Source organism: Dysidea avara, chromosome 14, assembly GCF_963678975.1.
Source record: "Dysidea avara chromosome 14, odDysAvar1.4, whole genome shotgun sequence".
Taxonomy (NCBI): Eukaryota; Metazoa; Porifera; class Demospongiae; order Dictyoceratida; family Dysideidae; genus Dysidea; species Dysidea avara.
Window position 1 is genome coordinate 3,070,792 of NC_089285.1, and position 27,741 is coordinate 3,098,532.

General features: G+C 38.2%; 1 protein-coding gene and 2 long non-coding RNA genes across 3 annotated transcripts; 2 read left to right on the top strand and 1 right to left on the bottom strand.

Annotated features, from left to right (window-relative positions):
• Positions 1 to 1,510: 1,510 nt before the first annotated feature.
• Positions 1,511 to 5,384, top strand: LOC136244253 (uncharacterized). The gene is made up of 10 exons (XM_066035806.1): positions 1,511 to 1,784; positions 1,839 to 1,925; positions 1,969 to 2,245; positions 2,298 to 2,732; positions 2,797 to 2,940; positions 3,028 to 3,195; positions 3,248 to 3,433; positions 3,486 to 3,850; positions 3,899 to 4,100; positions 4,383 to 5,384. Exons 1-6 carry the CDS (start codon positions 1,659 to 1,661, stop codon positions 3,153 to 3,155), a joined length of 1,197 nt encoding a protein of 398 aa, XP_065891878.1. The 5' UTR covers positions 1,511 to 1,658; the 3' UTR covers positions 3,156 to 3,195; positions 3,248 to 3,433; positions 3,486 to 3,850; positions 3,899 to 4,100; positions 4,383 to 5,384.
• LOC136244256 (uncharacterized) lies at positions 4,608 to 12,134 on the bottom strand. Its single transcript, XR_010695129.1, has 3 exons — positions 11,900 to 12,134; positions 5,361 to 6,275; positions 4,608 to 5,304 (listed from the first exon to the last, which is right to left on the bottom strand). It is a non-coding gene; the product is annotated as an uncharacterized lncRNA (long non-coding RNA).
• Positions 12,135 to 15,383: 3,249 nt separating this feature from the next.
• On the top strand, positions 15,384 to 27,512 carry LOC136244257 (uncharacterized). The gene is made up of 3 exons (XR_010695130.1): positions 15,384 to 15,454; positions 15,497 to 15,625; positions 27,273 to 27,512. It is a non-coding gene; the product is annotated as an uncharacterized lncRNA (long non-coding RNA).
• The last annotated feature ends 229 nt before the right edge of the window (positions 27,513 to 27,741 follow it).

Sequence of the window (27,741 nt, forward strand, 5' to 3'; positions counted from 1 at the left end):
AGCTGAACTCTCTACAGGTGATTTGTTTGCAGCTGAACTCTCTTACATGGTGGTTTCTTTGTAGCTGAACTCTCTACAAAGTGATTTCTTCTAGCTGATTTATCTACAGGATGACTTGTTTCTAACTCAACTCTCTACAGTGTGATCTGTTCATAGCGGAACTTTTTACTGGGTGATTTGTTTGCAGCTAAACTCTTTGCATGATTGTTTCTTTGTAACTGAATTCTCTACAAGGTAACTTCTTCTAGCTGATCTCTCTACAAGATGACTTGTTTCTAACTGAACTCTCTACAGTGTGATCTGTTCATAGCGGAGCTTTTTACTGGGTGATTTGTTTGCAGCTAAACTCTTTGCATGATTGTTTCTTTGTAACTGAACTCTCTACAATGTGACTTCTTCTAGCTGATCTCTCTACAGGATGACTTGTATCTAACTGAACTATCTATAGTGTGATCTGTTCATAGTGGAACTTTCTGAGTACCGGGTGATTTGTTTGCATCTAAACTCTTTGCATGATTGTTTCTTTGTAACTGAACTCTCTACAAGGTAACTTCTTCTAGCTGATCTCTCTACAGGGCAATTTGTTTGTAGCTGAATTCTCTACAGGGTGATTTATTTGAGCTGAACTCTCTACATGATGGCTTCTTTGTAGCTGAACTCTCTATTAGGTACCTTCTTCTAGCTGATCTGACTACAGGGTGACTTGTTTGTAGCTGAATTCCCTACAGAATAACTTGCAATGTAATATAACTGAGTAAATTATACATGCAGCTGAATGCTTTATTAGGGTGACTGTTCTGTTAGAGTATCTCGATCTCGCATTTGCTGCACATAGTTGCCTTTCGAATCATAACTCAGTGATTTGTGATCCGATTCTTCTGTACTACTGCAAGAACTTTCCATGATGATTATTCCAGCTACATACTGATTTTCAGCTCGTTGCTCTAAGCGGTTTGCCTGGTAGACACGAAAACTAATAGTTTTTTTATTCATAAAAATCGATCGCGTAATTTTGACACAAGTTGGGTTTTGTGTCATATCTCCATGGTCTTTATTCCGATTCCTTTCAAACCACAAAAAGGCACTCCTACGATGGTTGCTCCATCTACATATCAATTTTCAACTGATTCCTCCAAGGGGTTTACCCTGTAGGCGTGACAGACCTTCGACCTTATTTTACGCAAATAATCGGACATAACTCCCTGAATGTTCATCGGATTCCTACCAAAGTTGGTACAGAGATCCGCCTTAATGAGCCCTTTAAGTGTTCCACATTTCAGCCCGATCCGAGCACGCATTCGTGTTTTATGGCAGATTTTGCGAAGTGTGCGAAATGAAGTAGAAGAAGAAAAAAACGAAGAAATTAAAACGAAATTTTGTTCGCTCGTATCTTGGAATTGGCTGGAGCGATTTTCTTCAAATTTGGTATGTAGACTCCCCTAACTGGGCGGCACATCTCTAGCAAATTTGGTTCCAATCGGATAAGGGATCACAGAGCTACATAGGTGTGAAAATTGCGTTTTCTTTCTTCCTGTTAATATACTCACGGTGTGGCGCGCCGGCTTCTTGGGCCGCACGACACACTATCGTGTGTCTTGATATATTTATATTACACACAGGTATCTTGTCCAGCTGATTACCGTCTGTGGCAACAAACTATGTATGCAAACTTTGGACAGAAATGGGTCAGACTGCATCGTGGACCTATGTGGTGTTCAGTGCCATCAACTCAGGACTCAGAAGGAGCATGCTACAGTACATCTCGGAGTCAGAAGATTATGGAGGTTTAAATACTTGACATAATGTGTTCTGATATTATTAATGTGTCAATTGTGTAGGCTTTGGTTAACATACCTGCAGTTTCAGAGAGGTCCTTAAGGTATGATTTTTCAATGAGCGACACCACAGTAGACTCTCGAATACAGGTTTGCCACACTATTTTTTGACCTGTGACATATTGAGTTTTAGGTGAAAGTTCTTGATGAAGCTGCTAAGTGTAATCTGGGGGCATGGTGGTGGTTGAAAGCAGATGGATGTGACATTGTGAAGTGTCTGAAGGAATCCACCAAGCTTCAATGGAGTGGAGATGTAGATTTAGCTGATGGAGCCCTCCAGAAGCAGTACAAAGCATATAAGCAACGTTTAGAGGAGACAAAGGAAATTGGCCTTAGGAGAGAAAGTACAGTGCAGGATTTGGCTTCGGCTTTGAGCTCTCTCAGTAAAGATTTAGAATTTGTTCAGTCAGGTATGCATTATTACATACAGATTGCCTGATGATTAAATCAACTTATTTGTAGAGTTGGTCAAGTCCAATGATTCGTATTCAGAGAAAACTGTATCTTCAAGGCAGAACGAGAAAGAGATGATAATTTTAGCTTGGAAAATTAAAGAGCTGACTGAGCTTGGTGAAGTAGGAAGACAGTTGTTCAATGAGATCAGGGTTTTGAAAGACAAGATCCAGAGGCCAAACCTTGAAAGTGAAGAAAATGTTCCTAGTCAGTTGAGGTCAATACGGCAAAGGCTAGTCACTGTGATTAAGGGTGTGACTCGACATCAGCGGACTGCAGCTTCACACATATTGGTCTTTATGATCAGCACAGAAGATAGGAGAAGAAAGCCTTATGCTCTTCCTGTTCAATGCGTACCCTACAAGGGATTGAGTGACTCTAAAGTGCGTGACCTAGCCAATAACATAATCAGTGAAATGGTCAAGAGAAAGATGAATGTAGCAGGTAATGGTGTATGGTATTTCCAGTGCAACAGTTGATAGATGCATACCTTTCACTGAACTTGTAGGATTTACATCTGATGGAGAATGGAATTCGTTATGCACTAAGGGAAACTCAAGGCCCTTGTCAGTGTTCCAGATTCATGCAGATGTTAGATCGAAGTATAGCCATATGAGCATGAAGAGAATGGTTGAAATGATCACTCCCATATGTACGTGGATGTTGTATTGTACAGATATGCCAGTAAATTTTCTATTATCAGGGCTGTCATTATTGTTGGATATGTTGTTCATTCTAGGTGAGAATGGAGCTATCACTGCACTTTTACCAAATCATGCTGTCTCCCCTGAACTTCTTGGTGACCTAAAGAAATGGAACTCAGAAGGTGCCAGTTTGGATGATGCAATTGAACTGCTGAGGCTTTGAACAGTCCCATCTGGTTATGAAATTCATACCCGGATAGAAGGTATCGTATGTAACTTTTGTTCAGTGGTCACTTAAAGCCCTGGTTTTTGTAGGGAAAGATGAGACTGAAGCTGAAAAGTTACGCTCTATATTGGCACAGCTGCATGGAGTACCAGTATCAAGTGAATTTGTTTCATTCAAAAGGAATCCCCTTCAATAATCATCTGTGTGTGCCAGAAGTGCACCCTATTACAGGTAAAGGGTTTTGTGAGCGTGAAGATGAAGGCCACATATTTAAGGTATTCAATATTCATGGTGTAACATGTGTAAAAATATTTTGACCCTTACAAGATTGGTTATAGTCTCCGACAAGGCAGTCCAAGTAACATTCAGTTGGAGAGGTTTGCAGAAGCGCTACATGATTCATCAGCAGAACTTACTTACTGTGCACTATCTGGTGTCCGTAAACAGAGTGCGGAGGATGTTGAGCGATTATTTGGTCAACCTCTGATAGAATGGATGAAACAGAAAGGCTACTGTGATGAAGCTGCATATCTACAAGTTGTCCGCAATTGGAGACGTGCATGTGATGAAAGGGGTCTGACTGATGACCAACGGAGCATATTTAATAAAGAATTTTTAAGCTTCATATTGGACGATCTTATGCCTTGGCATAAGGATGATGGCTGTGATTTCAGTCTCTTGGAAGTTAACCGGTAAGCTGAGTGGGATAAATATGCATATGTCATATTACATGTATGCAGGAAAATCAACAACATCAGGGGTTTCAGTAGGGAGACTTTGATAGCTCTAGTAGCTAATATTGAGTCTCGAGAATGGAGAAGAGAATACAACATTAAGAATGGCATACCCCCAGAACATCCCAGATCAAGCACCACTGATGATGTGGAATGTTTTTTCAGCATTTTGCGGGACACTGTTGGAAAGGATTTCACCCTGAAAGAAGTATGTATATATGAATTGTGTATAAATATATGTGCAGTTTTATACCGTATCTGATACAAAATATTTCGAGGGGAAATATTTTTGATATTGAACAGGGCAAATTTTTTGCAGATTTACAAGCAATTCCAAACATAATATATGGGGTTTAAATATGTCAAGGATAAAATTTTTGCTGATAACCCCCTAAACATCAAAATCAGCAAAAAATTTCCCCCTCAAAATATTTATTAGGCTATACGGTATATGACCATTTACTTATATGGTTTTTTACATGAAATGTAGGTTTATTATGGATAGAGAAAGGTGACTGAAGAGTTTAAGAAACGAATGGATCAAAACTTGCCATTCTTTTATCACACATCAACACACCTTAGATTTTATGAAGGTTTAATGCCAGATTTCAGCATCCAGAATCCCAAGAAGAAAGCCAAACGATTACCCAGATTCGAGCTGTTATGAGCCAATGTCTGTGCGTGGTGATACTTCAATCCGTACGAAATTTCACAATGTGCCAATTAATCTTCCACCACCACCAGGAACTAATCCGTGCGTTTCTGAACACTCGTATGCTCACAATTTAACAGCAAATAAATAAACAAGATTCTACAGTAGCAATGCAAGTTATGTATATAAAACATGTTCAGTGTGTCAACTAGCTGAATGGCTGAGGAGGACTTGCTGTGCCATTTTTAGTTATCCTTATCCCAGCATACCAGCCAGGGGTATGATAAAACTTGAATCGTATCCAATCAAATGCTACGTTCAAAATCTTTTGTGCAGCATGTACATCATCAACTGCTTCCTATCCTTCTCCATTCATCGTCATCAATTTTGCAAAGAAAAGCTATGGATTTTGAATCATAGGGGTTATCCGGTTCCAGATTCAGCTTTACAGCACAGGCTTTCCATCTTTAAGGTTCTTCTTGGCAAGTTCCAACTGGTCTTGGTAATCAGTTTCTTTGTGAGCTCCAATGCATTTAAAAATCACAGTATGTGTGATTGCTGGTATATCATCTTCCTCTGAATCTGAGGTGGCTTGTGTACTTGGATTTGGATCGGGAGTACAGCTGTTGCTGTGTGGGATCGGTGATGGTGATGTGCTAGGACTATTATCAAGCCAACTCCATTGCCATAACACAAACACGTTGTCATCTTTAAAGAAAGTGTAGGGACTAATGTCCACAGATCCGCTGAATTCTTCTCTCTGTATGTAGATATGAATACATATATAGAATTGTATGTGTTGCTGTATATACTTACATGAATAATGAAAGCACAATCGTAGCTAAATTCCACGTAAGCAGTGGCGGGCAGGGGGTGATCTAGATTTTCACAGTTCCTAGCGGGGCCGTCAGGTACATGGAGCTCAGGCGGTAATCCTTCGTGATGTTCTTCCCACTGCAGCTTAACCTCCACCAGTTGACAGTAAACTATTTAGCTAGCTAGGTATAAATTTGATGTTCAACAATAATATTTGCACAATATTAGTGTTGCACTGATAATCGGTTCAATAATTGGTATTGGGCCGATATTGGCTACTAGCCGATTAATCGGTTTTGATTAAATCAAGGCCGATGTTAATCTCCACTGCGCTGTGTAGTATAATGATGTGGGGGAGGCTAGACATAAGTTATTTGGCATTTTAATTAAGTTATGTGTTAATGGTTTAGCAGTGACTACAAGCCATGCCCATAATAAACTGTCAGGGTTTAGGCCATGCCCAACAATAAACTGAGGTTTTTAGGTTTCTATGTAGTACCAGCCACTTGTCTCAACTGTATAGCAGTAGTAAAATGTACTTAAAACCTGTTTACCATGAGTAACTTTTACTTGTGGTATACATCTAACTTTACATTTTAGCCTAGAATGAGCTGTATATCAATGGTTATGTCACTAATATGAGCCATTTAATAATGATGAGGATGAGTGTTAGTGTTATTAGTGTATATCGGATCGGTTATCGGTATCGGCTAATTCTGTTGCTTGATATCGGTTATCGGAATAATCGGCTAATTTGGATATCGGTGCAACACTACACAATATTATGATATACAAACACTAAATTTCAATATCACAAATAGTTGTAGCTGTGAAGTAGTTGATAGATGCCTGGGCCTGAGAGTTATTAACACTGCCCTCGATTAGTAGCCGCCCTCGTATAGATACCGCAGGTATCTATATGGAGAAAAAATTTGTAGCCATGGCAATTTTTCCAGGAAATACGGTAATCCTTTTAGTATTCTGAAACATAGGCATTTGCCTGATATATATGCCCAAAGCCCGAGGGCTGTGGGCATACATAACAGGCAAATCACGAGTGCCCGTGCATATTACAGCTATTATACAACATTCTGTTTCAGGCTAATGGGTAAGTAGATTTTCTAGATCCTTGCGCTCTGCTTCCTCTGAAGATATCAAAACACTCTAATAGAGCAGTCACTATGCACTAAAATACTCTAATAGAGCAGTCAAAATATTTTAACTTAATAACTATTCCACTAATGTCCTAAAATGAAGCTATGGGAAGGCCTGTAAATTTGAGGACTGCCACCGTAATATTACATCCAAACTAAAAAAAGCCCACTGCCGTAACATTACCTCCATGAATACTGGTTGTAAACAAAGGGCTGTAACTCCTTATCACAACATGCTAATAGAATGAAACAAAAGCCATCTTATTTGTTATTCAAAGGTGTTATATACAAAGCCAATTAATTGTGCTAATCTAAGCTGGTTAAAAATTGTTAACAAATTAAAAACACATTACATTTACAACTAGCCTTGTACATCACGAAGAATTCCTTTGCAAACCGGCATCTGAAATCAAGCAAAACGTTAGTTCTACACCCTGCATAAGTTCAATAATATTGTTCATTTCTGGCTTTGTTGACCTAACATTATTTTTAATTTTGTAATAATCACAAAACATAATATTTATGAAACGTACGGGTTTAGGCAATTTGCAATATTCTGTGGTCCTTTAACCATCATAGATATATTATACAGTTTCAGCACTATAAGAATTCACAATAACTTCATTACAGAAGTGACTGCTCTATTAGGGTATTTCGATCGTTCTGAGGAAGGGGAGTGGAAGGATCTAGCAAATATAGCATTTTGTTGTAGACAAATTTATAGTGACTTTTATCAAGTATTTTCCTGTCCCATTCCCATTTTCCTAATAGCCTGAAGCCTATACGAGTATGGTTAGGAAACTAGCTACGTTAGGTATAATAAAGTAAGGAAAGTCAAGTTACAATGTTCTTGCAATGTTTAGACTAATTACTAAAGGCCTAAATGGGTAAGCATCATTATAGATCGTGGTATCTGTAATGTGGTTGTGGAACATAATTAAAAACTTGCTGAAGCGCTTGTTTTCCCAGCTTGTAGAATAGCAAGGGTAATACTTTCAATATGACTGTAACCACATAAGCATTAATTTATTCCCACAATTGATCTTATGTATAAAGTAACAGAGGGAATGCAGTCATCCATGTCAAGGCTATACTTACTTTGATAATAGTGGCTTGCCCTTTTGATGTGTATGCAACCACTTTCCCATGCAGGATATGTACACTGGTGTGATTTATTATTATTATTATTATTACTAGGACCGGGTCACACATAACCAAGTAAATTTGTTAACATATAAAACAACTTGTATTTGCTTTGTCTAACTGTGATGTATAATAAGTATTGTAGGACCTCCATTATCCGAACATCTGTTTCAGTTCAACATTAAAAGCTTCCAGTTAAGTGAATTTGTTCAAATAAATGAAGCCTATTTGTTTATATAGAGTTATGTTCAACTACTCTAATAAAACATACACATGCTCTAATAGAATGTTCATGTAATGGAAAATACTCTAATAGGTTACACATCCCCAGTGCAGTGGTCCCTTTAATGTTCGGCCATTGATACCCAAATGTTTTGTTATTCAAACAGAAGTGACTGTTCTATTAGAGTATTTTGTTTCAGAGTGTACACTGTATGTTCTATTAGAGTATTTGAATGGAATTCTGTGTATAAATCAATCGGTTTTAACTTCCCATTATTTAATGAATTTAAATAATAGAAAGACCACTGTACAGATAACAAGGGGAAAGCCATGTGCACAGTGTACATACACAAAATACATGGTAATATTATAAAGTTGATGTCACCAGTACCAATACAAAGACACTGAAAGCTCAGTACAACTTCGTAACAATGTTAAAGTATGTTATCAAAATTATAGGGAAACAGATGGATCAACCAACACAGAGAAAAACTATCATAAAAAGATTGGGAGTTATCCATCACTTAATTTTATCATATGTGCACACAACAGTCGCACATTGTAAGCTAATAATGGATACTATAGCAAATTATTAAACAGTGGATCCTCAATAATCTGAACAGCACTGTTCTCAAGTTGATAAAAGTAGTAAAATTGTTCAGATTATAAACTATAATACAGAACCCTATTCAAATACTGTAATAGAACAAACACTTGTTCTCAAAATACCCTAATAGAACAGTCATTTCTACTGTTGGGATTAGATTACAGGAGTTTGGGTTAGCGAGGATCTATACTGTCCACATACATTATAAGCTATATGCCAATAGTTTATATGATAGAATCTTAGTATGCACACTACCAACATGGCTACCCACTCCCAAAATGACTAGCTCAATACATTTACATTAGCACTGCTATTGTAGCCATCAGTACTCCAATATAATTGTAAAGTGATAGGTTTATTTGCTATGGTAGCTATAAGCCATGTTCATACACAAATTAATTTCATTCTACGAAGTGTACAGAAAAGTGTATCTACAATAGATTGGTCTTAACCAGTAGTCACACATCCAAACTGCTGCAAGGTATGGTGAAAGTGATCTTTAAATAAGATGCTCAAAGCTATACTATCATTCTCTGACATGTGTGCCTATATGCACCAAATGGACAGTACTGATATGTCTAGGAAAGCTGTATACATGAAACACGAACAAGTATTATTTATAAGAAAAACTGCTTGTATCAGTGATTTTACGCACAAACTAACAAATTCACTCTAATTATAAGACGCTGCTTTTATCAATTAGAGTATTACAGTCTGCATGAATATCTTATGATTGATACTGTCTGTGAGCTTACATGGAGCCAAGCCCATGGCCACTAGCAAGAGTTCATACTATATAAAGAGAGGAGAGTATCCTACTTCAGTATATAGCCTGTGCATATGCATATCTCGAAGCGATGATGCAATACCTATAGTCACTTTTAATGTGTTAGTTGGTCAGGTATCTACTCAGCATTAAGTTTCAATAACCCTTGTAGTTTGCAATAAGCAGTCCACTGATGACATTGTCAACACTGTATGTGTAACTTGATATGACATCCTAAAGAAATCAAAGGTTTACTGTATTACTTCGAGATACACACCCTGTACATGATAACGATAAGTGGGTGTGGCTCACAAAAAAAATAGATTGTATATAGCAGGACTAAGTTAAAACACTTCAACGTGAACTAATTGATCCATCGCACACATGATCCAATCCAGATATTTGATTGCGCATCGGATGATCTAACCCTATGAAAGGGATCAGTGGACAGCTCACTGTGACTGAACACTAAATCTACAAGGCAGACATTTCAGCACAACAAACATTCAGGATACAAATTCATCCTTCTGTCAGCCTACAACATCTGCAACAGTGTAGAGCCAATTTACCAGTAAATTTAATAAAAATTAAATAGTGTGTATTTTGCCAAATTGACAACTGCAAATTGCCTAAATATTATCTTGTTGTTACACAGCATTTAGTTACACAGCATTTACACATGCTTTGAGGTTATGCTATGACATTATCACTTGTCAGCAGAAGTCTACCAAGTAAGTGGGCAAAAGACAATACCAGTTAATCAGTTTTTCCATACCGGTTCACAACACTATTACACAGAAAACAAGCGTCAACTCTGTGCTCAGTGTACACAATTAATAATATTATATGGTCAACTTATATAAAGCTAACGTCCCCAATACCATGTACAGTATGACACTGAATAGGACCATTATCAACCCCATCTGCTTTATTCTCAGTAAAACCTAGTAACAATACTACAGTATGCTATAAAAATTATAGCATTACAGATGGACCGGCCAACACAACACAGAGTAACATTATTAAAGAAAGATTGAATGATATCCACTACTTAATTTTACTGAATGTACATACAATAATCACATATGTGACCATCTCAGTGAAAACCTGTCTAGTTCGCACAACCTCCAAATATTTTTTTTTATTTCTCAGCATTATCTGCATAGTCCAAGAAATGGTTCACCAAAGTTTCAGCCTTCTGTGGTGAGTAGTTTTGGAATTACAGTGCTAGAAAGTAGGAAGAACAAGGAAATCAATTTGTACGGTGACTAAACTAAAAATAAACTACAGGCGCTTGCATTTGCAGTCATACCCTGTAACTTCCATTTGGATTAGTCTACAAAGTTGAAATTTGGCTTACAATGTTCACCATGGATTGGCAGACCAACTAAGGTATAGTTTTTGCCTTGCATTCACCTGTGCATAAGGGTATGAAGGTGGTTTTGTTTTTAAAAAAAACAGCAATAACTTTGTTTATGTCTACTGCTCTGTAAACAAACTCACGTGACACACAAACCATTGGAAGATTCTAAAACAAAGATGGTGCATAGTTTAATTGATTTGAATCTTCCTTCTTTGAGTACTGGCCCGATAAAAACTTGCATATTTTTTTCTTGTAGCATGTGTAATTTTACGGATTATTTCAAAATTTCTATTTTCTAAATACTCATGCTTGTGCGAACTAGACAGGTATTCGCTGAGACGGTCACATATCGTAAGTCATCATACATACGTACTATACACAGTCATACATTACAAGCTATATGTAACAACAGACATTTAACTAGAACATAATTATATTAGTATCCTATAGCATACTGTATGTATGCGATATATAGACTATTGTTATGCGAGTAGTTAACAACAAGTTTATAGTTGTTTGCGAGTGAATCTTTGGGTTTGTTTTGGGACGTGAACAGGCAGCACTGCTATAAGACAGAATCTTAGTACAAACTCCACTAACACTGTTACCATCCACAAATTGAATAGCTCATTACATCTACATTTGCACTGCTATTGTAGTCATTATTACTCAGTGTTAACAATATTGGTTTGAATGCTATAGTAGCTATAAGCCATGTTATCTACAATAGATTTGTCTTGACCAGCAGTCGCACATCTAGTGCTGCAAGCATATGGTAAAAGCAAATGTTCAAAGTATATTATTTATCTTATGACACATGTGTCTGCATCATTAGTGTACAACATGCACAGTACTGATATGTCTACAGAAGCTGTATACACATGAAACACAAACAAGTCTTATAAGAACGACTGCTCTATATGAAAAACTATTTCTTGGTGCCCCTTACTCGATCCTGAGCACAGTAAACAGAGTCTTTTATCATAGAAATTTTGTTTTGCTACCTTTTTAATAGCTAAACAATGCTTGTACAGTAGCTACAAATAGTAAGTCACCACTTATGGACTAGTCACTAAATAACAGACCACACAGCGTAGTATCAGTGATTTGACAGTAGTACAAACTTGAAAATTTGGTCCAATAATAAGACTTTTCCCCTACTGACTATTGGCTAAAATCTCGTAAGTGTATTCTAATGCTTTTGCGCATTTTAATACTCAAATGGAATACACTAAAATCTACTTGCAGTAAAGTAATAGTTGGAGTACATTACATAGAACTAACTTCCAAGTAAGAAAACATCGTTGCTTCCACCAATAATAGTGCTTTCCCTCATAGGAGACAAGGAGTCAGGCGCCTGGTTTAACGCGCAGGCGGCGCAGCGCATTTGAATTGGTTGCTATGAGCTACAAACCGGCCTTACTAGTTTCTGGGCACGCAAATAGGTTTTACGAGTGGTAACTAACGAGTTACTGGTTGTCAGGCACTGAAAAAGGATGGCGTTATATGGAAAACTGTATTCAATAACGAAGGCACGGAAGAAAAAATCCCTTTTTATTTTTCCTGTTTTACTACCGTCTAACACAATCCCGGTGAGCATTTGTGTGTGTGCTAAGTAGTTTCGCTGTACATTAATTAATTATTTATTTAATTAATTATTTATGACGTCACTTATTATTATTATTATTACTTGGTTATGTAATTAACACTTTACAGTGACCAGTACTGAAGGTCTACAGCAACATGTGCTGCAGCCTTAGGATTACCTAACCTAACTTCATTTAGATATCTCCCTGCAACATGACGTATATCCTCTGGAATTTCTTTGATCTGAGGTGTGAAAGTGTTACATAGTAACATAATAAGTAACTACGCATAGTAGATTACATGAGTACTATACTTAGTGGTCACTTTAAGTGTATGCTCTATTAGAGTAATTGAATAGGGCTTGGCATACAGGATTCATACGCCCAACACTTTTGCATTGGTGTTCAGAGAACAATATGTATAATATACACTCTGTGCAAGCGTTTTTTTTTCCCCATGCAGATCGCTTGTTGACCTCAAGGATGAGTATCAGATGAACAATATATGAAGTGACTGACACATGTTTATACTGCTGTATACATATATTGCATGCTGTTAACTGAATGTTGTCATGCACATGCTGTATATGTGTATAGTACTGAGGAGTTATACTTCTTTGAGCAACCCCAACACCCTGGAGTATCACCTCCCCAACACCCTGGAGTATCACCTCCCCAACACCCTGGAGTAACACCTCTTAGAGCACTACAACTACACTTTAGCACTCCTCTGTAACACCCTGTAAGTGCACCTTTTTTAACATTTGAAGGGATTTATTTTTAAACATGCAGCCAGACACCCCCAAAAGGTGTTACCCCTACACTTGAATGTTAACAGTGTGGGATGGTTTGTTGTAGTTAAGGAAGAATCAGTAGCTAATAACTAGTTGCCTGATGGCTGAACAGTTGCTCTCAAGTAAGCCAGAGGTTTCAGACAACCCGGCTAAGAAATCTGGTCCCTAAAACCACCCCTGCATATACCGTAATAAAAAAAGAATACCAGGCATGTCATAAAATTAATTTTTGTCTAAGTGTGCACCCCAACAATCGATGCCCTGCTTCCTGCCCATTAACTACACAGCATTAGCTAGTTATAGCTACAAAATTAATGAAGAACAGTTGGGTGATTATTTTTATGACAAAAGCCGTGGATGAAAAATGCCGGTTGCGCATTAACACAATCCCGGCTGGTCACGAGACTACACACACTATTAATAGTCTCGTCCCCAGCCCCACGCGATTGAGCGCGTGGGCGGCTGGGGACGAGACTATCGGTACACTATTAATAGTTCTAAACAATGCACAACTTTTGTGCGCACGCCGCTGCAGTTTTCGATAGTGATGGACCTCGTTGCACAAGGGGGTGTCACTCAGGCTGGTCAATCTGCGACCGCGGTCAAACTCTAAATCAACGGTCAAGGCCACAAAATAGCTCTTAAAGTGGGTCAAGGGTCAAGACGATACAGAAGGTTCGAAACCCACAATCAAAAACTATACGTAGCTATTATCAAGTTTACTGAGTTATATGTAACTCACAAGAAGTAAGGATCTCCAAGAAGATGCTCCAACAGGCATTTCACTTTGCTTTGTCAACCTTATCCACGATTGCCGACCGTACCACTGTTAAAAGTGGTATTCCCAGACAGTTAGCAAGGAAACAATTGCTCAGCGCTTGTCAGTTACTCTCTGGCGATATAATGCCAAAATGATCCTGAGGCATTATGGCTTATGCCCAGAAGATGGCATAGACTTGTTGAACTAAGTTATTAATTAAGGTTGTTTTGTAGTTAAGGTAGCTTGTTTTGTAGTTAAGGTAGCTAGTTTTGTAGTTAACGTACTTAGTTTGGTAGTTAAGCTAGTTAGAATTTTGTAAAATTCACCTGAAGTTTTCTCTCCCAGCTGCTGGTAGCACGCACCAAGAAAATATTATACTAGGTTACAAGCGCAGGTGCGTATAGGAAAATAGAGAAATAAGTGGAGGTCAAAATTTGGACAAGAAACGCTCAAGTCACAGGTCAAACTGAGTTAGCGATTCCGGAATTCCGTAAATTCTGCATAAAAGTTTCTCCGTGAATCCTCCATTGGGAAGATGGCACAATTGATTCGCTGCCGTACGAGTGTTTGATCAAACAGTTAGATCGTTTCTAGGGTTTCTGGGGACGAGGAACACGATGGTGCTGTTAGTTTCCTGCTATAAATGTGTTTATGTGGTGTTTTATGCCAATTCTAAGATTGTTTTTCAATATATTTACCACAATGTAATGTTGTCTTTGCCAGAAACGACCCAGCACATGTTAGTTACACCAAGTGCAACATTTTTGTCCATGTAGTTTTCATTATTAGTATGCAAAAAGTCAGCAAATTTGAAACATAAATAACCAAGTTGTCTGGTGCGTCACTTTGGTAGCTATCAAGGAGCTAAAAAGTAGCTAACAGTAAAAATAACTGTATAAGCAGATATAAATGAATAGTACAAGTCCTTGTTTTGCATGCACATTGTATTTTGGGTGAATGTGACTAGTACAGAGTGTTTGCATTCAGACCAAGTGCAAGTTGTTTTGCCATTTGTAATATGCTAAGTTCATGCAACTGTTAGCTAGGTGGCCTTCTACAGAGGTGACCTTTACTGAGAGGGTCTTATAATGATGGTTGCACTATAGTCCATGTAGCTACTGAGGTATTTATATCAGGGAACAGAAGTTGAAAATGTTTTTGCAAACCTGAGTTATAAACATTTGTTCAATTGTGCCATTTTTGGGGACTTTTTCAATGAAAAGAAGCGGAGAAAATTTTACCATTTTTAAAGGATAAAATTGCTTATAACTCCATCATCCATTGATGAATTTTTAAAGACTAAGTGTCTATGAGATCCTTGGGGAGCGCTGCACAAGCCTGTGTTAAATAGAAATTGTTTCCATCAATTTTAAAATTCTCCCGGAATCGCTAGGACTCAACGATAAACGCTGCAAGTCAAGGGTCAGGGTGAAATATTCCCTGGTCAAGACTGACCGCGGTCACAGATCTACAGCGTGAGCCGATGTGACACCCCCTTGTGGCATCGGTGGCATGTGAAAGTAATCTCGTGCCCAGACCGCTTTTTTTCTTTTTGTGTGGGGGCGGCGAAAAAAAGAACATTTTAACTACAAAACAACCTCTTTTTTTTCGCCGCCCCCACACAAAAAGAAAAAAAAAAGCGGTCTGGGCACGAGACTAATGTGAAAGTGCTGAGGAGGTTGACACTCAAAAGTCAAAGGTAGTTTAACAACGTGTGGTTACTTCGATGTATTATTTTTAGGCAGGTATGTGGTCGTTTCGTGTCTGGGGCGAGACTTGTGCTGGCACAAGGACAGGCATCATTGATCACCCCTGACCGCCCCGTCGCTACAACAGAGAGAAACGTTCGTCATTCTGATTTTTAAAACAGGTATTAGCTCTCAAACGTGAAACGGTGCTTGTGTTTTCTGCTAGTTTAGCGTGGCCAGACTCTTCGCGCTGTACTTGTCAGTTGCGGATTATAAGTTGGTGTGATTTACATATCAAAGCTCGACACTGTTCAAGTAAAACCAGAGCTCACCACCTGCTTCACCATTACACTCTAATTATAAAAAACGATTATACGCGCATGCGTACATTTTGGCACGTCGAGTCTTAGACCACAAATTGCTTGTTAAGGCTTAGCAGCACAAGTGCTGAAGGTCTAGGACACCTGGTTGTGACTACAGCTTGTTATATGAATGGCAACTTTTTTAGTTCACTTACTGCTTTAACTTTGTGTACATCGTACTGTCCTAGCAGTGTTCCTTCTTCCGTAGTGTTGTTGATTGCCACACAGTAAAATTTGAATTGCTCACGAGTTGTTGATTCCTTTATCAAGTCAAACTCACGTAGTGCCATCCTTGCTTATAATCTTCAATTGATAAGTGTCACATGGGCAGTAGGGTCCGGCCATGCAATACTAGTTTTCTGCATGCACGTTGCATGTCAAGGAGGTGTCATGAAGGAGATCTGTGAACTCAAAATTAATGGTCAAGGCCACAAAATTGCTGTACAGTAGATCAAGAGTCAAAATGAGATGAATTAAAATCCCATGATCAAAAAAACATTAGTGTACAGAACTAACTCGCAAGATGTAAGGATCTCCAATGATGTTACAATCTTCAGCAGACATTTTGCTGCAATTGTAAAGGATCTTCCAGAGCTATCAGTAGCATGCACCAGTGCTTTGGAAAGAGGGAACAAAGTAGCAGTTGAGAAGAAACACAAGTAAAAAGGTGAATTTACTGATAGATGGATATAGTCACAGTTCAAGCCCATTCAACACTTTGACTCTGATTGCTGCAGTGCTTGCCCAGGTGACACCTCCTTGCATGTGTGATAGTAACCTTATTTCACAGAACATAATGATATTGTATGCATTGTTTGCTGATAAGTGATCTGTGTGTTCAAAACACCTCATACATGTCATCAAAATATTGAGGATGTGACTAAAACTCAATAATGACTGGTAAACTGACTTTGAAATAGACTGGCTTATGTAAGCCTAAAGGTCACAGTATAGCATCCAAAACACACTACTGAGCACAATAAATGTATTTGTTGAACAAGTATGATTACAAGGTACCCTCGAACTGATTATACAGTGCAGCCTTCAAAAAGCCTGGGTGAAAAAAAAAGTGAATCAAAGGTGGCAGCCATGGAATGGTTGGTTATAAAGCTTGATCCTTTTTTCATGGATTTCACTTTTTGTATATCCCAAAGCCAACCATTAAAAGTAACTCGTTACATATTACTTGCAACTAAACTATTTAGTTACAGTTACATACGTATCACCCATATAATAAATAATATTACGTATTACATTACTTTGTGTCCACAGCCTTAAGCTGTCGCATGTGAAACTACCATCTTATCACATGCAATCTGCATTGTTGTACAATGTGCAAACCTTGGTTACCATACAGAAGAAAACTTTGGCGATCAAAACTTTGGCGAATCAGTAATGATTTGCCAAAGTTTTTGACCGCTAAATTCTAAGATTATCTCGTGAACAAACACGTGTGTACTATTAAAATCTGATATGTCATGTCGATTCTAAAGTATTTTAAGCGCACTGACAGTAAGTTTCGTCCCTCTGCAAGTGTTTTACCAGATCCTACAGGGCCATTAAGCTCGTCAATTTTGATGGGAGCGATCACTTCGGCAAACAAACGAGTTGCTGATGTAATAGATACGTCAGCCAATAGTAAGAAAGCAGCAGAAGACCATATCAGACACTGATGTCAACTCAAAAACTGCTAGTTGCCCGGAGGGCTGTGGAATATGGGACAACAATTGCCATGAAGTTCTTCGCAAAGAAATATCCAGAACTGTTGAAGCAGCTGAATGAAACTAGCGTTCATCGGCTAAAGAACTTGTATCAAGAGTATCTGCAAGTCAAGGGTGATGTTCCCAGTGAAAAAGAGTTGAAGAATTTTCTTCAAAAAAAAAATGGCCGTCCTCTGAAGATAGGAGAAGAACTGGACAAGCAAGTCAGAGATATGTCACCTATATGAGATCTACTGGAACAGTTGTTAATACCGCAGTAGTCATATTATGTGCTGAAGGTATTCTGATGCATGAAGACATAATCTTGTTGTCAAGAGTAGATCTGAACAAAGGCTGGGTGCAATATACACTTCACCGAATGGGCTTTGTTAAGCGCAAAGCAACTACAAAGGCTAAAGTCACCGTGGAAAATTTTGTTGAATTGGAACTCTGATATTTGCTGGAAATCAAGAAAGTAATAGTAATGAATGAAATTCCAGCAGAGCTAGTAATTAATTTTGACCAAACGGGCTTAAATATTGTGCCAACCTCGGGTTGGACTATGGAGGCTGACGGAAGTAAAAGAGTTGAAGCCATTGGGAAAGATAATAAGTGACAGCTCACAGCAGTATTGGCTGGTACACTTAACGGAGATTTCTTGCCTTCCCAGATAATTTATCAAGGTACAACTCCACGCTGCTTACCTAAATATGAAATTCCAAAAAATGGCACATGAGACAATGACAGAATATTTAGACAATGTCCTGATACTGTATGTTGCAGAGAAAAGGGAGAGTCTTAATCTTTCTGAAGATTATCCAGTCTTAGCTATTTTTGATAATTTTAAGGGTCAGTGCACCTCAGCCTTTCTCACACAATTGGATCACAACACCAACGTGGTGCTTGTTCCACCTAACCACACTAATAGTTTGAAGCCCCTTGATGTCAGTGTGAACAACTTGATGGTGTGCTACTTCTAAAAACCAGGCACCCATGCAATTAATACTATCCCATTCTAACTAAATTAATCAGCCATGTATATAATTCATGTTATAGGTATTATTAATTCAGCTAGATAATTAGAATTTGTAAATTCTGTAATTCAGTGTATTTCGTAATTCATGAATTATTTTGTAATTTGATAATTATGTTGTTATGCACTGCTAAGGAAGCGCAACTATAACAAATCGCTTTAAACTGCAAATTACGCATAGAAGTGTCTTCTCAACTGTTTTATAGTGTGTCTATCGTGTTTTCTCGTGCAAATTGTATAGAGAAAGCCTTGAGGCTGCCCTTCAGTTTCGTTTGCGTAAGTACAGATAACGCCCCCCTTTCAACCCAAAGGATTCGCTACCTCTGGTAGCTTAAGAGGCCTTCGGTGTTGTTTAAATGTCTATAAAACCGAAAGGGAAGGCCGTTCAAGAAGTATATGAAGAGTCACCATACCCATATTTCAGACCACACGAAGAAGAAACCACCTCAAAGCGAAGTTTATGTGTGTGGAAGTTTAATACAGACTTAATTTAGTTTTCAATTCCTACATGTTGGCTGTTTTTTATCATTTTTAACATTTTTTGCTCACGTGGGTGCGTACGGACAAACAAACATAGGTAGGTAGGCACACACACGTTTTTACGAAAACAATTTCAGTAAACCAGGCACGCGCCAACAGCCGGCCTTTGGCTGGCTATGGGTGCGTGCCTGGTTTAACAAGGCAGTGAAAAACCAACTTTGTGCTGAGTTTCAGCGTTGGCATGCCCGCCAAGTATGCCAACAACACCAAGAGGGACAGAGGAAACCCATCGACTTGAAAATGAGTGCCGTGAAGCCACTGAGTGCAAGTTGGATTGTGTCTGCATGTAGTTATGTAAAGAACAACCCAGAGATTATCATTAATGGTTTCGAGGGGTCTGGGATTGTTTCTTGCATCTAGTTGCTATGTATATTAATAGACTAGCATGAGTGTTATAAACTCTTTTCCAATTATTGCAACATTATTATTAATTTGTAAGAATACAATTAAAAGAATGATTAGAAATGTATCAACAGCAAATGTTTACAAATTAAAGTGATTGTTATTAATGTTACTTGGAGTGCATGGAAATGGCGTCATTTCTTGTTTTGTAAAACATTCCGAGACCTCATCTTTTGTTGCATGTATTTCAGTTTACTAGGGCGTTTATTGAACACCAAGGCCACAGCAAACGCTATTGCAAACAACCCACAATCCTTTCCACCAATTTATTTTTGACATCTGCTCATAATGATCCTTATATTTTCTGTGTCACATTAATACAGACCACGAACGACTGCCTCAGTTTCTTTGTCACAGTTAGTGAAAACAGAATCAAGCACTCTAACCCCACCTTCCTTACAGTTAATGGTAGAAACAGTTATTCAATGGTGTCTTGTTGAGCAATGTACAATCTGAACACTATCCTCAATTTCTGAAATTTTTCTTTGTACAATGTTGTACGTAGCCCATTAATCTTTTTGATGCTTCTCCTTTAGTAATTGCTGAGCATAATTGATTTCAGTGTTCTCCGATGATGATTTTCTCTGCATCAAATATCTTTTGCTTTTTGGCTGATGGTTTGTCAACACTACAACTTTCTGTAATATCCAGGGGGGGGGGGGGGGGGGGGTAGGACAAGCCCATGTGAATGTGTAATAACATTGCGCAAGTACCGAAAGTATTTCACGTGAGATGAATAGACCCTGCACAAAAAGTAGAGGAAGGGGATTGACGGGGATTAATACATATTTTAATTTTACTTAGTTTGTTGTGTGCAATGCTGTGATTCACAATTGGAAAAATGCTGCCTTCATGGAGTAATTAGACTTACAACAATGACGATGTGTGGCAGTGACGACTTTCACATCAACAGTAACAGTGGTCATCAACGATTACAATGCAATCGTTTTTTGTACGATCTATTAATTTCAACAGGTAGTATGACTACGTTTAAAGTTTAAAATGGATATTTTTGTTAGCGCTACATAGTGCACATGGTCATGTCCTACCCCCCTGTGTAATATCTATACTCAGATCTGATAAACGGTCATCTATCTTTAACATCGGTGCCGGAGGATTAATTGGAACATCAATGTCAATGTGTGTAGAGCTTGAAGACTGATCTTCACTTTGGTTACTCACCATTGGTGCAACAACTTTGCTTGACAGCGTTGTAGTACGGGTACACTCGGAAATACATGTTTATAATGTAGATTCTGACTGTTGCCTCGCCTTGCCTGCTTCATTTAAATTACTTGCAGCGAACTTCAAAATGCAAGGTATTTAAAGTCCACCTTGTGGCAAATCAGACAAGTATCTATGGGAACCACTTACAAAGCAGATGATACTACCACCACGCCTGAAAAATATCGAACATATGGCAGAAATTTTTCTTGGGACGTACCCAACAGTTTTAATGTCTCCTTCGATTGCCATGGCATAGGTGTCATAGCAATTGCCAATCTCTCCGCAAATCAAACTTCCACCAATACTTGGATTCTGCCAAATACTTTTATATTCATCGAATCATAGACTCCACAGAAAATCCCATTGTTGTCATCTTTGCTAAATCGCAAAATGGAATCACACTTGCACCTGGGCACAAACGGCACACGTGGAGCTGCACTAATTTACATTTTGAGCTTTAATTAGAATCTCGAAGCTAATTACTAATTTGCCAAACTTTTATTCGCCAAAATTCCACTATTGTAAATTCACAAAACTTTTTTGATTGCCAAAGTTTTCTTCCGTACGGTATAAGTAAGAAGCTGGTGAATAAGCTTCATTCAGTAGGCTTTGTTACTTCGTTGCGGCTAGGCATCGCTTCATTGTAGCTACCCTTACAAAAATGTACATGTAAACTACATGCAAACAATTTGCATGCTGAATGCAATCTGCTCACAAGCAGATGTTTATATGCACAAGTATAAGATTTGGCCCATTTGCATGCAAACCAAGATTTGCAAGCAGCATGCATGAACTTGTTTGTGAGCAAATGTTTGTAATTCACACGCATCCCTTGGCTTGTATGCTTGTGCATGCATGCGCTTGCAAACATATGCATGCATACTGCTTTCAAGTGCATTCAAACCGCTTTTGAGTGCTTGCAAACTGCTTACATGTACTGTATTACTGAAATTCTAATAATATAGCATGGTTACAATAAGGTATCGTATATACACACATAACTATTTCTTAAGGGTCCTTCTTGCACCAGCACAAGCACTGTTGATGATGATGTTCATTTCTCCTTCCTTGATTTTCTCATTCTGGTAGTTACTCAGTATAAGGTCTGTAATGATAAGGAATATGTCACCGCAAGTAAATTTGAAATTCTACATAGCTTTGAGGGCATTTAGCTTCAATGTACTGAGTGCCGTTGTGGTAGAGTTCTTCCTTCCCACTGCACATGATCCTGCCAAAGTATCCATGCCAAACACTATTACTAAAATCTTTCTCAAAGCCACTCTCCACCCTGGAGCGCTTGACAGGATCATGTGCACAGTCAGCTCTTGCTCTCTTGACAGTTCCAATACACTTGGCATACTGGTACTAGAATCACCACCTGTAGCATTACCAGAAACCATTGCAGCTTCAAGATGTTTTACTCTCTCCTCTAAAGAGTGGTACAGTGCTAAAAGATCGGGAGCTTCCTGTTGTGGAGGAGGATAGGCAGGATACGGATAGAAGCTATGATTGGCCATACCAGAACCTGTAATTATATGTATACAACATGTTGATAACTGTGACAATTTTATATGTATATTAATTATTACCATAATAAAAGTTGTCAAAATGTTGCCATTGTGTAGGGAAACCAGGATTATCTGGACTATTGAACGCTCCGCCCCCATGAGGTGTGCCATGTCCAGTGGTGGTGGTACATCCAGTTGAGGTGGTGGCGGTGGTACGTCCAGTTGAGGCAGTGGTGGTGGTACGTCCAGTTGAGGTGGTGGCGGTGGTACGTCCAGTTGAGGTGGTGGCGGTGGTACGTCCAGTTGAGGCGGTGGTGGTGGTACGTCCAGTTGAGGTGGCGATCGTACTGATACTTCTGACTACACTGGTAGCAGTCGTAAAACTAATCACAGCCGCAGAACTAGTCACAGTCGTAGAACTGGTCATAGTGGTGTTACTTCGAGCCACTGTAGTGGCATTGCTTCGGACCGCTGGTGCTGCTGTACTCCTAGGATTGACTGACAGTGTGGCAGTACTAGTGTTAATATTTAGTGCAGGGAGATTCAGAGGTGGTGGCAGTGGCGGAACATCATCATCATCATCATCATCACCAAGAATCTCTTCCTCAATTTGTTTGTCCACAGCAGACTTCTTACTAAGTTTTTTTTTCTTGTGAATAGCTGGACTAGCACTATTCCTGGAATTGTAATCGTTCATCTCTAGCTTCAGTGTTTTAGCGTCATTTCCTGAATAAACAGGAAGTTACGGTAAGTATATAACTGAGGTGAAATTTTACAAGTTTGGTTAATGCTTACCTACTGAAATGATTTTCGCTTCGTAATATCTGCCTTTCCATTTAACTGTAACATCCTGTTTCGGAGCGAAAATACCCTTCTTAACGTCTTTACGTTTAATTATGCTGGTCTTTTGGCAGCCAGCCCACAAGACAAACGTGTCGGAATATTCCGCCATTCTATCGTCTAACTGCTTTACCGGTGCGAACTACGTCGTTAACAACAGGTGCAGGCTATTATAATGAGCGCTCTTTTTTTTAAATTAGCTGATGATTGGCTTGTATTAAATGGCGCGGGTATTGCGTAATTGGGTAGCGCCAAGCTTTCATTGCGCGGCTTACCTTAATGGCGGAGAGAAAGTGAAAACGAAAAAGTTTCGTACAAGGGATACTTGGAGTCAGATAATCCAATTTCCTCTATGCCGAGAAGAACACGACATCGCTACATCAAAGCGCTCGAGGGAAATTCATTAGAAGGTGATAATTATGTTGTGACTTACCATAATTTACATAGGTGGTTATGTTTACAGCCAGCGGTTTACAAGTTGACTTACCACAGACAATTACCCACGCATTCCAAGATGACCAAACTCCACCAGGTGCCACTATATGACTAGATAGCTGTATAGCCCCACATAACTAACTTGCACATAAATGGAACAGTTACTACTATAGCTACACTGTAAAAGATCATAACATCAAAATATTTTGGTGGCTTTTCATTTCTGTGCAAGTATTATGTGAGACTTTACTGTTCAGTTGATAATGATACAATACACACAATTACAGAACAGTTATCTGGTCGATGTGAGGAATCACAGTCAAGTTCCGATGATTTGCAGCCGTATAATGAATGCCCTGGTGATAACCACCAGCACTTTGAGCACCCTGATATAGATAACCAGCACTGTGAACACCCAAATGATGACCATTATTTCGAATGCCCTGATGATGACCAGTTCCCTGATGATGACCAGTTCCCTGATGATGACCAGTCCCCTGATGATGACCAGTACTCTGACTATGATCAGTACTTTGAATGCCCTGATGATGACCAGTACTTTGAACACCCTGATGATGACCAGTACTTTGAGCGCCCTGATGATGAAGAACACAATGAAGAGGAGCACACTGAGAATGATAGACCACCAACTGATGATGATCCAGATAATGATCCATTGCTCCCAAATGATACTCCTCTTTATGCAGGTGCTTCCATCACTGTCAATGTAACAATGGTACTTTTGTTGGCATTTGCAGTTCGCCATAAGCTAACCAATGAGGCCATATCTGATTTACTATACCTCATCCATACCATCTGCCCACAACCTAATAAAGCTTGCACATCTTTGTTCAAGTTAAAAAAATTTTTTTCTAGCTTAATTATCCCAGTACATTTTTGTTATTACTGTTCCAAATGTTTAAATCCCATCAGCAATATTGCGACCTCTGCATGCTCTGTTTACAAAATGGCTTTTAGTTCTATAAAGGATTTCAAATATTTTGTTCATTTTTCGGTTAGTGACCAAATCAAGTCCCTTTTTACTAGGAAACGTTTTTTTACTAATATACAACATCATTTTTTGAGGGTCAAAGTAAACGAAAGTAATTATGAAGATATATATGATGGCAGCCTGTACCAGGAACTCATGTTACCAAATGGAGTACTTTCATCTAAAAACAACATTTCATTGACATGGAATGTAGATGGTTTACCACTTTTTAAGTCCTCCAAATTTAGCTTGTGGCCTCTGTATTTTGTCATAAATGAGCTACCTTACAAGCTGCGGAAACTTAAGGAAAACATGATAATTGCTGGTCTCTGGTTTGGTGAAAGCAAGTCAAATACGAATATTTATTTAAAGCCAATAGTTAAGGAACTAATGGTATTGGAACAACATGGAGTTGAGTAAAGCCGCCTCTGTGTAGTTCATTTGTTTCCAAAGCAATTTTATTAGCTGGAACTTGTGATTTACCTGCCAAGTGTTTAGTATTGAATTGCATACAGTTCAATGGAGAGTTTGGCTGCAGTAAGTGCCTGGAACCAGGAATTACACTTACAACAAGTGCGCGTGGCCACACACATGTTTACCCCTATAACAATTTGTGTTCAGATGGACATTGCCTAAATCGAACAAAAGTGACACACGATGAAAATATCAGGAAGGCACTTAGAGAGGGTTTGATAGTTGATGGAGTGAAAGGTCCATCATGGTTGATGAAATTAATGCACTATGATATCATTAGAGGCACCAGTATTGACTATATGCACTGTGTCTTACTGGGTGTTATGAAGTTGTTGATGTCACTTTGGTTTAACTCAGTGCACAACCATGAAAGATACTATTTGGGAAGGAAAGTTGGCATAGTAGACCAACGTCTTAGTGAAATTAATCCACCATCTATCATTACCAGAAGACCACGTGGATCAGAGCATTTCAAATTTTACAAGGCTTCAGAGTATCGATCCTTTTTACTTTATTATTCTTTGCCTGTATTACACGACATTTTACCACCAGAATATTGGAACCACTATGCATGTTTTGTAGTATCTATTTACAACTTAACACAACAGTCTATTTCTGATGAGCAGCTGCAATATTGTGAACAAACAATTAAACAGTTTTGTTGCAAATTTGAACAATTGTATGGAAGGCGATACATGTCTGCAAACATCCACTTGTTACTTCACTTGACTCAGTGTGTAAGAGAATTAGGGCCACTGTGGGTACACTCGTGTTTTTATTTTGAAAGCCAGAATGGTATTTTGAAGTCATTGGTGCATGGAACACAGCATGTAGAGAAGCAAATAATTTCTTCTTTTTCATACCAAAAAAATTTGCCTTCACTTGCCAATGAATTAATACCAGAGGACAGTATTTACATGGAGGTATTTGATCAGCTGCATCTTTGCCGTCATGTTCCAAAGCATAATTGTACAAAGATTTTTGATGATGTGTACTTGCTAGGAAAACCTACAAATCCAACACTAACGCAATCCGAAGTGAATGCCTGTATCGATTATGATATAAGTAGTTGCATAATATATTCACGGATAAAAGTGAATGATATACTTATTCATGCATGCTACTGGAACAGAGGAAAGAAAAGTAATTCTGCTATAGCTTATTACAATAAAGATCATAGCAAGATTGAATATGGTATTGTCCAAAAAATTGTATACATTTTCCACTGCAATGAGATTTTCTTACTTGTAACACAACTTGCAGCACACAGCACTTCTCTTTCACTTGGTGGACACAGAATTCCTCACATATTAACTTGTAATCCTCCATCAGATTTAGATGTTGTAACCGTCAAGGTAACTGACATTTGTAGCCCTTGTGTTTTCATGTCTTTTACTGATGTAACTGATAAAACCTTTATTTCTGTATTAGCCAATGTATTAGAGAGAGACTAGAGTTTTAAATGTACACTGTGTATACTTTATATAAAATTAAGTATTGCTTTATATGCTAATTAACTGTTAATTTATCAAATTATATAGCATAATTCTACCTGCTATCAAACACTACTAAATTGTTTGCATACAAATTGATAGCCCATTAATAGCGTAGTTCTGCTATTGGTTGCTATTAAATTGTTTGCATGTAAATTGATAGCACATTAATAGCACAGTTCTGCTATCATTTGCTATTAAATTGTTTGCATGTAAATTGATAGCACATTAATAGCGTAGTTCTGCTATCATTTGCTATTAAATTATCTGCATGTAAATTGATAGCACATTAATAGCGTAGTTCTGCTATCAGTTGCTATTAAATTGTTTGCATGCAATTTGGTTGCATAAATAGTGAACAAGTGAGCAGTTTGCAAGCACACTGCTGCTACTAATATGTTAACAATTTGCTATCAAGTAGAACTTGCTGCATGCATGTGAATTACAAGTGACTTGCTATCTGCTATCAACATTTTTGTAAGGGTAGGCGTTACTCAGTGGATTACTAACACAAAAGCATATTTTAGTTCAGTATAAGAGGTTTCCTACCAGAAAACTATTCCAATAACTTCCATTACTTACGTATGTGGCTGTGGGTTTATACAAGGAATGCAATTATGGCCTTTTTGTTATATTGATGGTGTTACACATATCTACAAGATAAGGAATGTGGCAACATTACGTACAGGTATGACAGCTCTCCAGCTGTAGAAACAAACCATAAATGTATGGTTATCATCCGAGCAGCTAATATATATTATTGTGCTAAAATTAAAATAAGTATGATTTGCTGCTATGTACTATGGTGTAAATGGTTACTGCAGATGTGCCAGGTTATGAGATTTTGAAGTGGATTTGAATTTGATATTGGAAAGTCTGAGACATTTCTTTCTGTGGACCTATGAATTACTACAACAGACTGTTATTAATGCAACGGGAATAACATAAGAGTAACTTGTAGTAATATTATTACATAATATTACACACACTCATTACAGTAACTTCATTACTTAGGTAACACATTGCATTTGTAAGTAAAGTAACTTTAGTTATATAGTTTTTACAGCACATTTTGTAACTATTATGTAATGCGTTATCCCCAACACTGTGTAAAAAGGCCTCTGCACAAAAGTCTGCATTCAAAAGACATTTACAAACTCATACAGAAGAAACCCTATCACCGTCAACACTGTTAAAAGAGATTACCACAGTAATCTCCAATCTCAATAAAGAACTCATACAGCAGAAAAATCAAGACAGGTGGTAATGTAAACCACACAAATCCCTCTTCTA

Excerpts from the sequence above, each read along its gene's own strand:
- LOC136244253 (XM_066035806.1), top strand. The coding sequence starts at position 1,659 with ATGTATGCAAACTTTGGACAGAAATGGGTCAGACTGCATCGTGGACCT. Across the intron at positions 2,246-2,297 it reads TTTAGAATTTGTTCAGTCAG|AGTTGGTCAAGTCCAATGAT; the intron begins GTATGCATTATT and ends ACTTATTTGTAG. Across the intron at positions 2,941-3,027 it reads TGAAATGATCACTCCCATAT|GTGAGAATGGAGCTATCACT; the intron begins GTACGTGGATGT and ends TGTTCATTCTAG.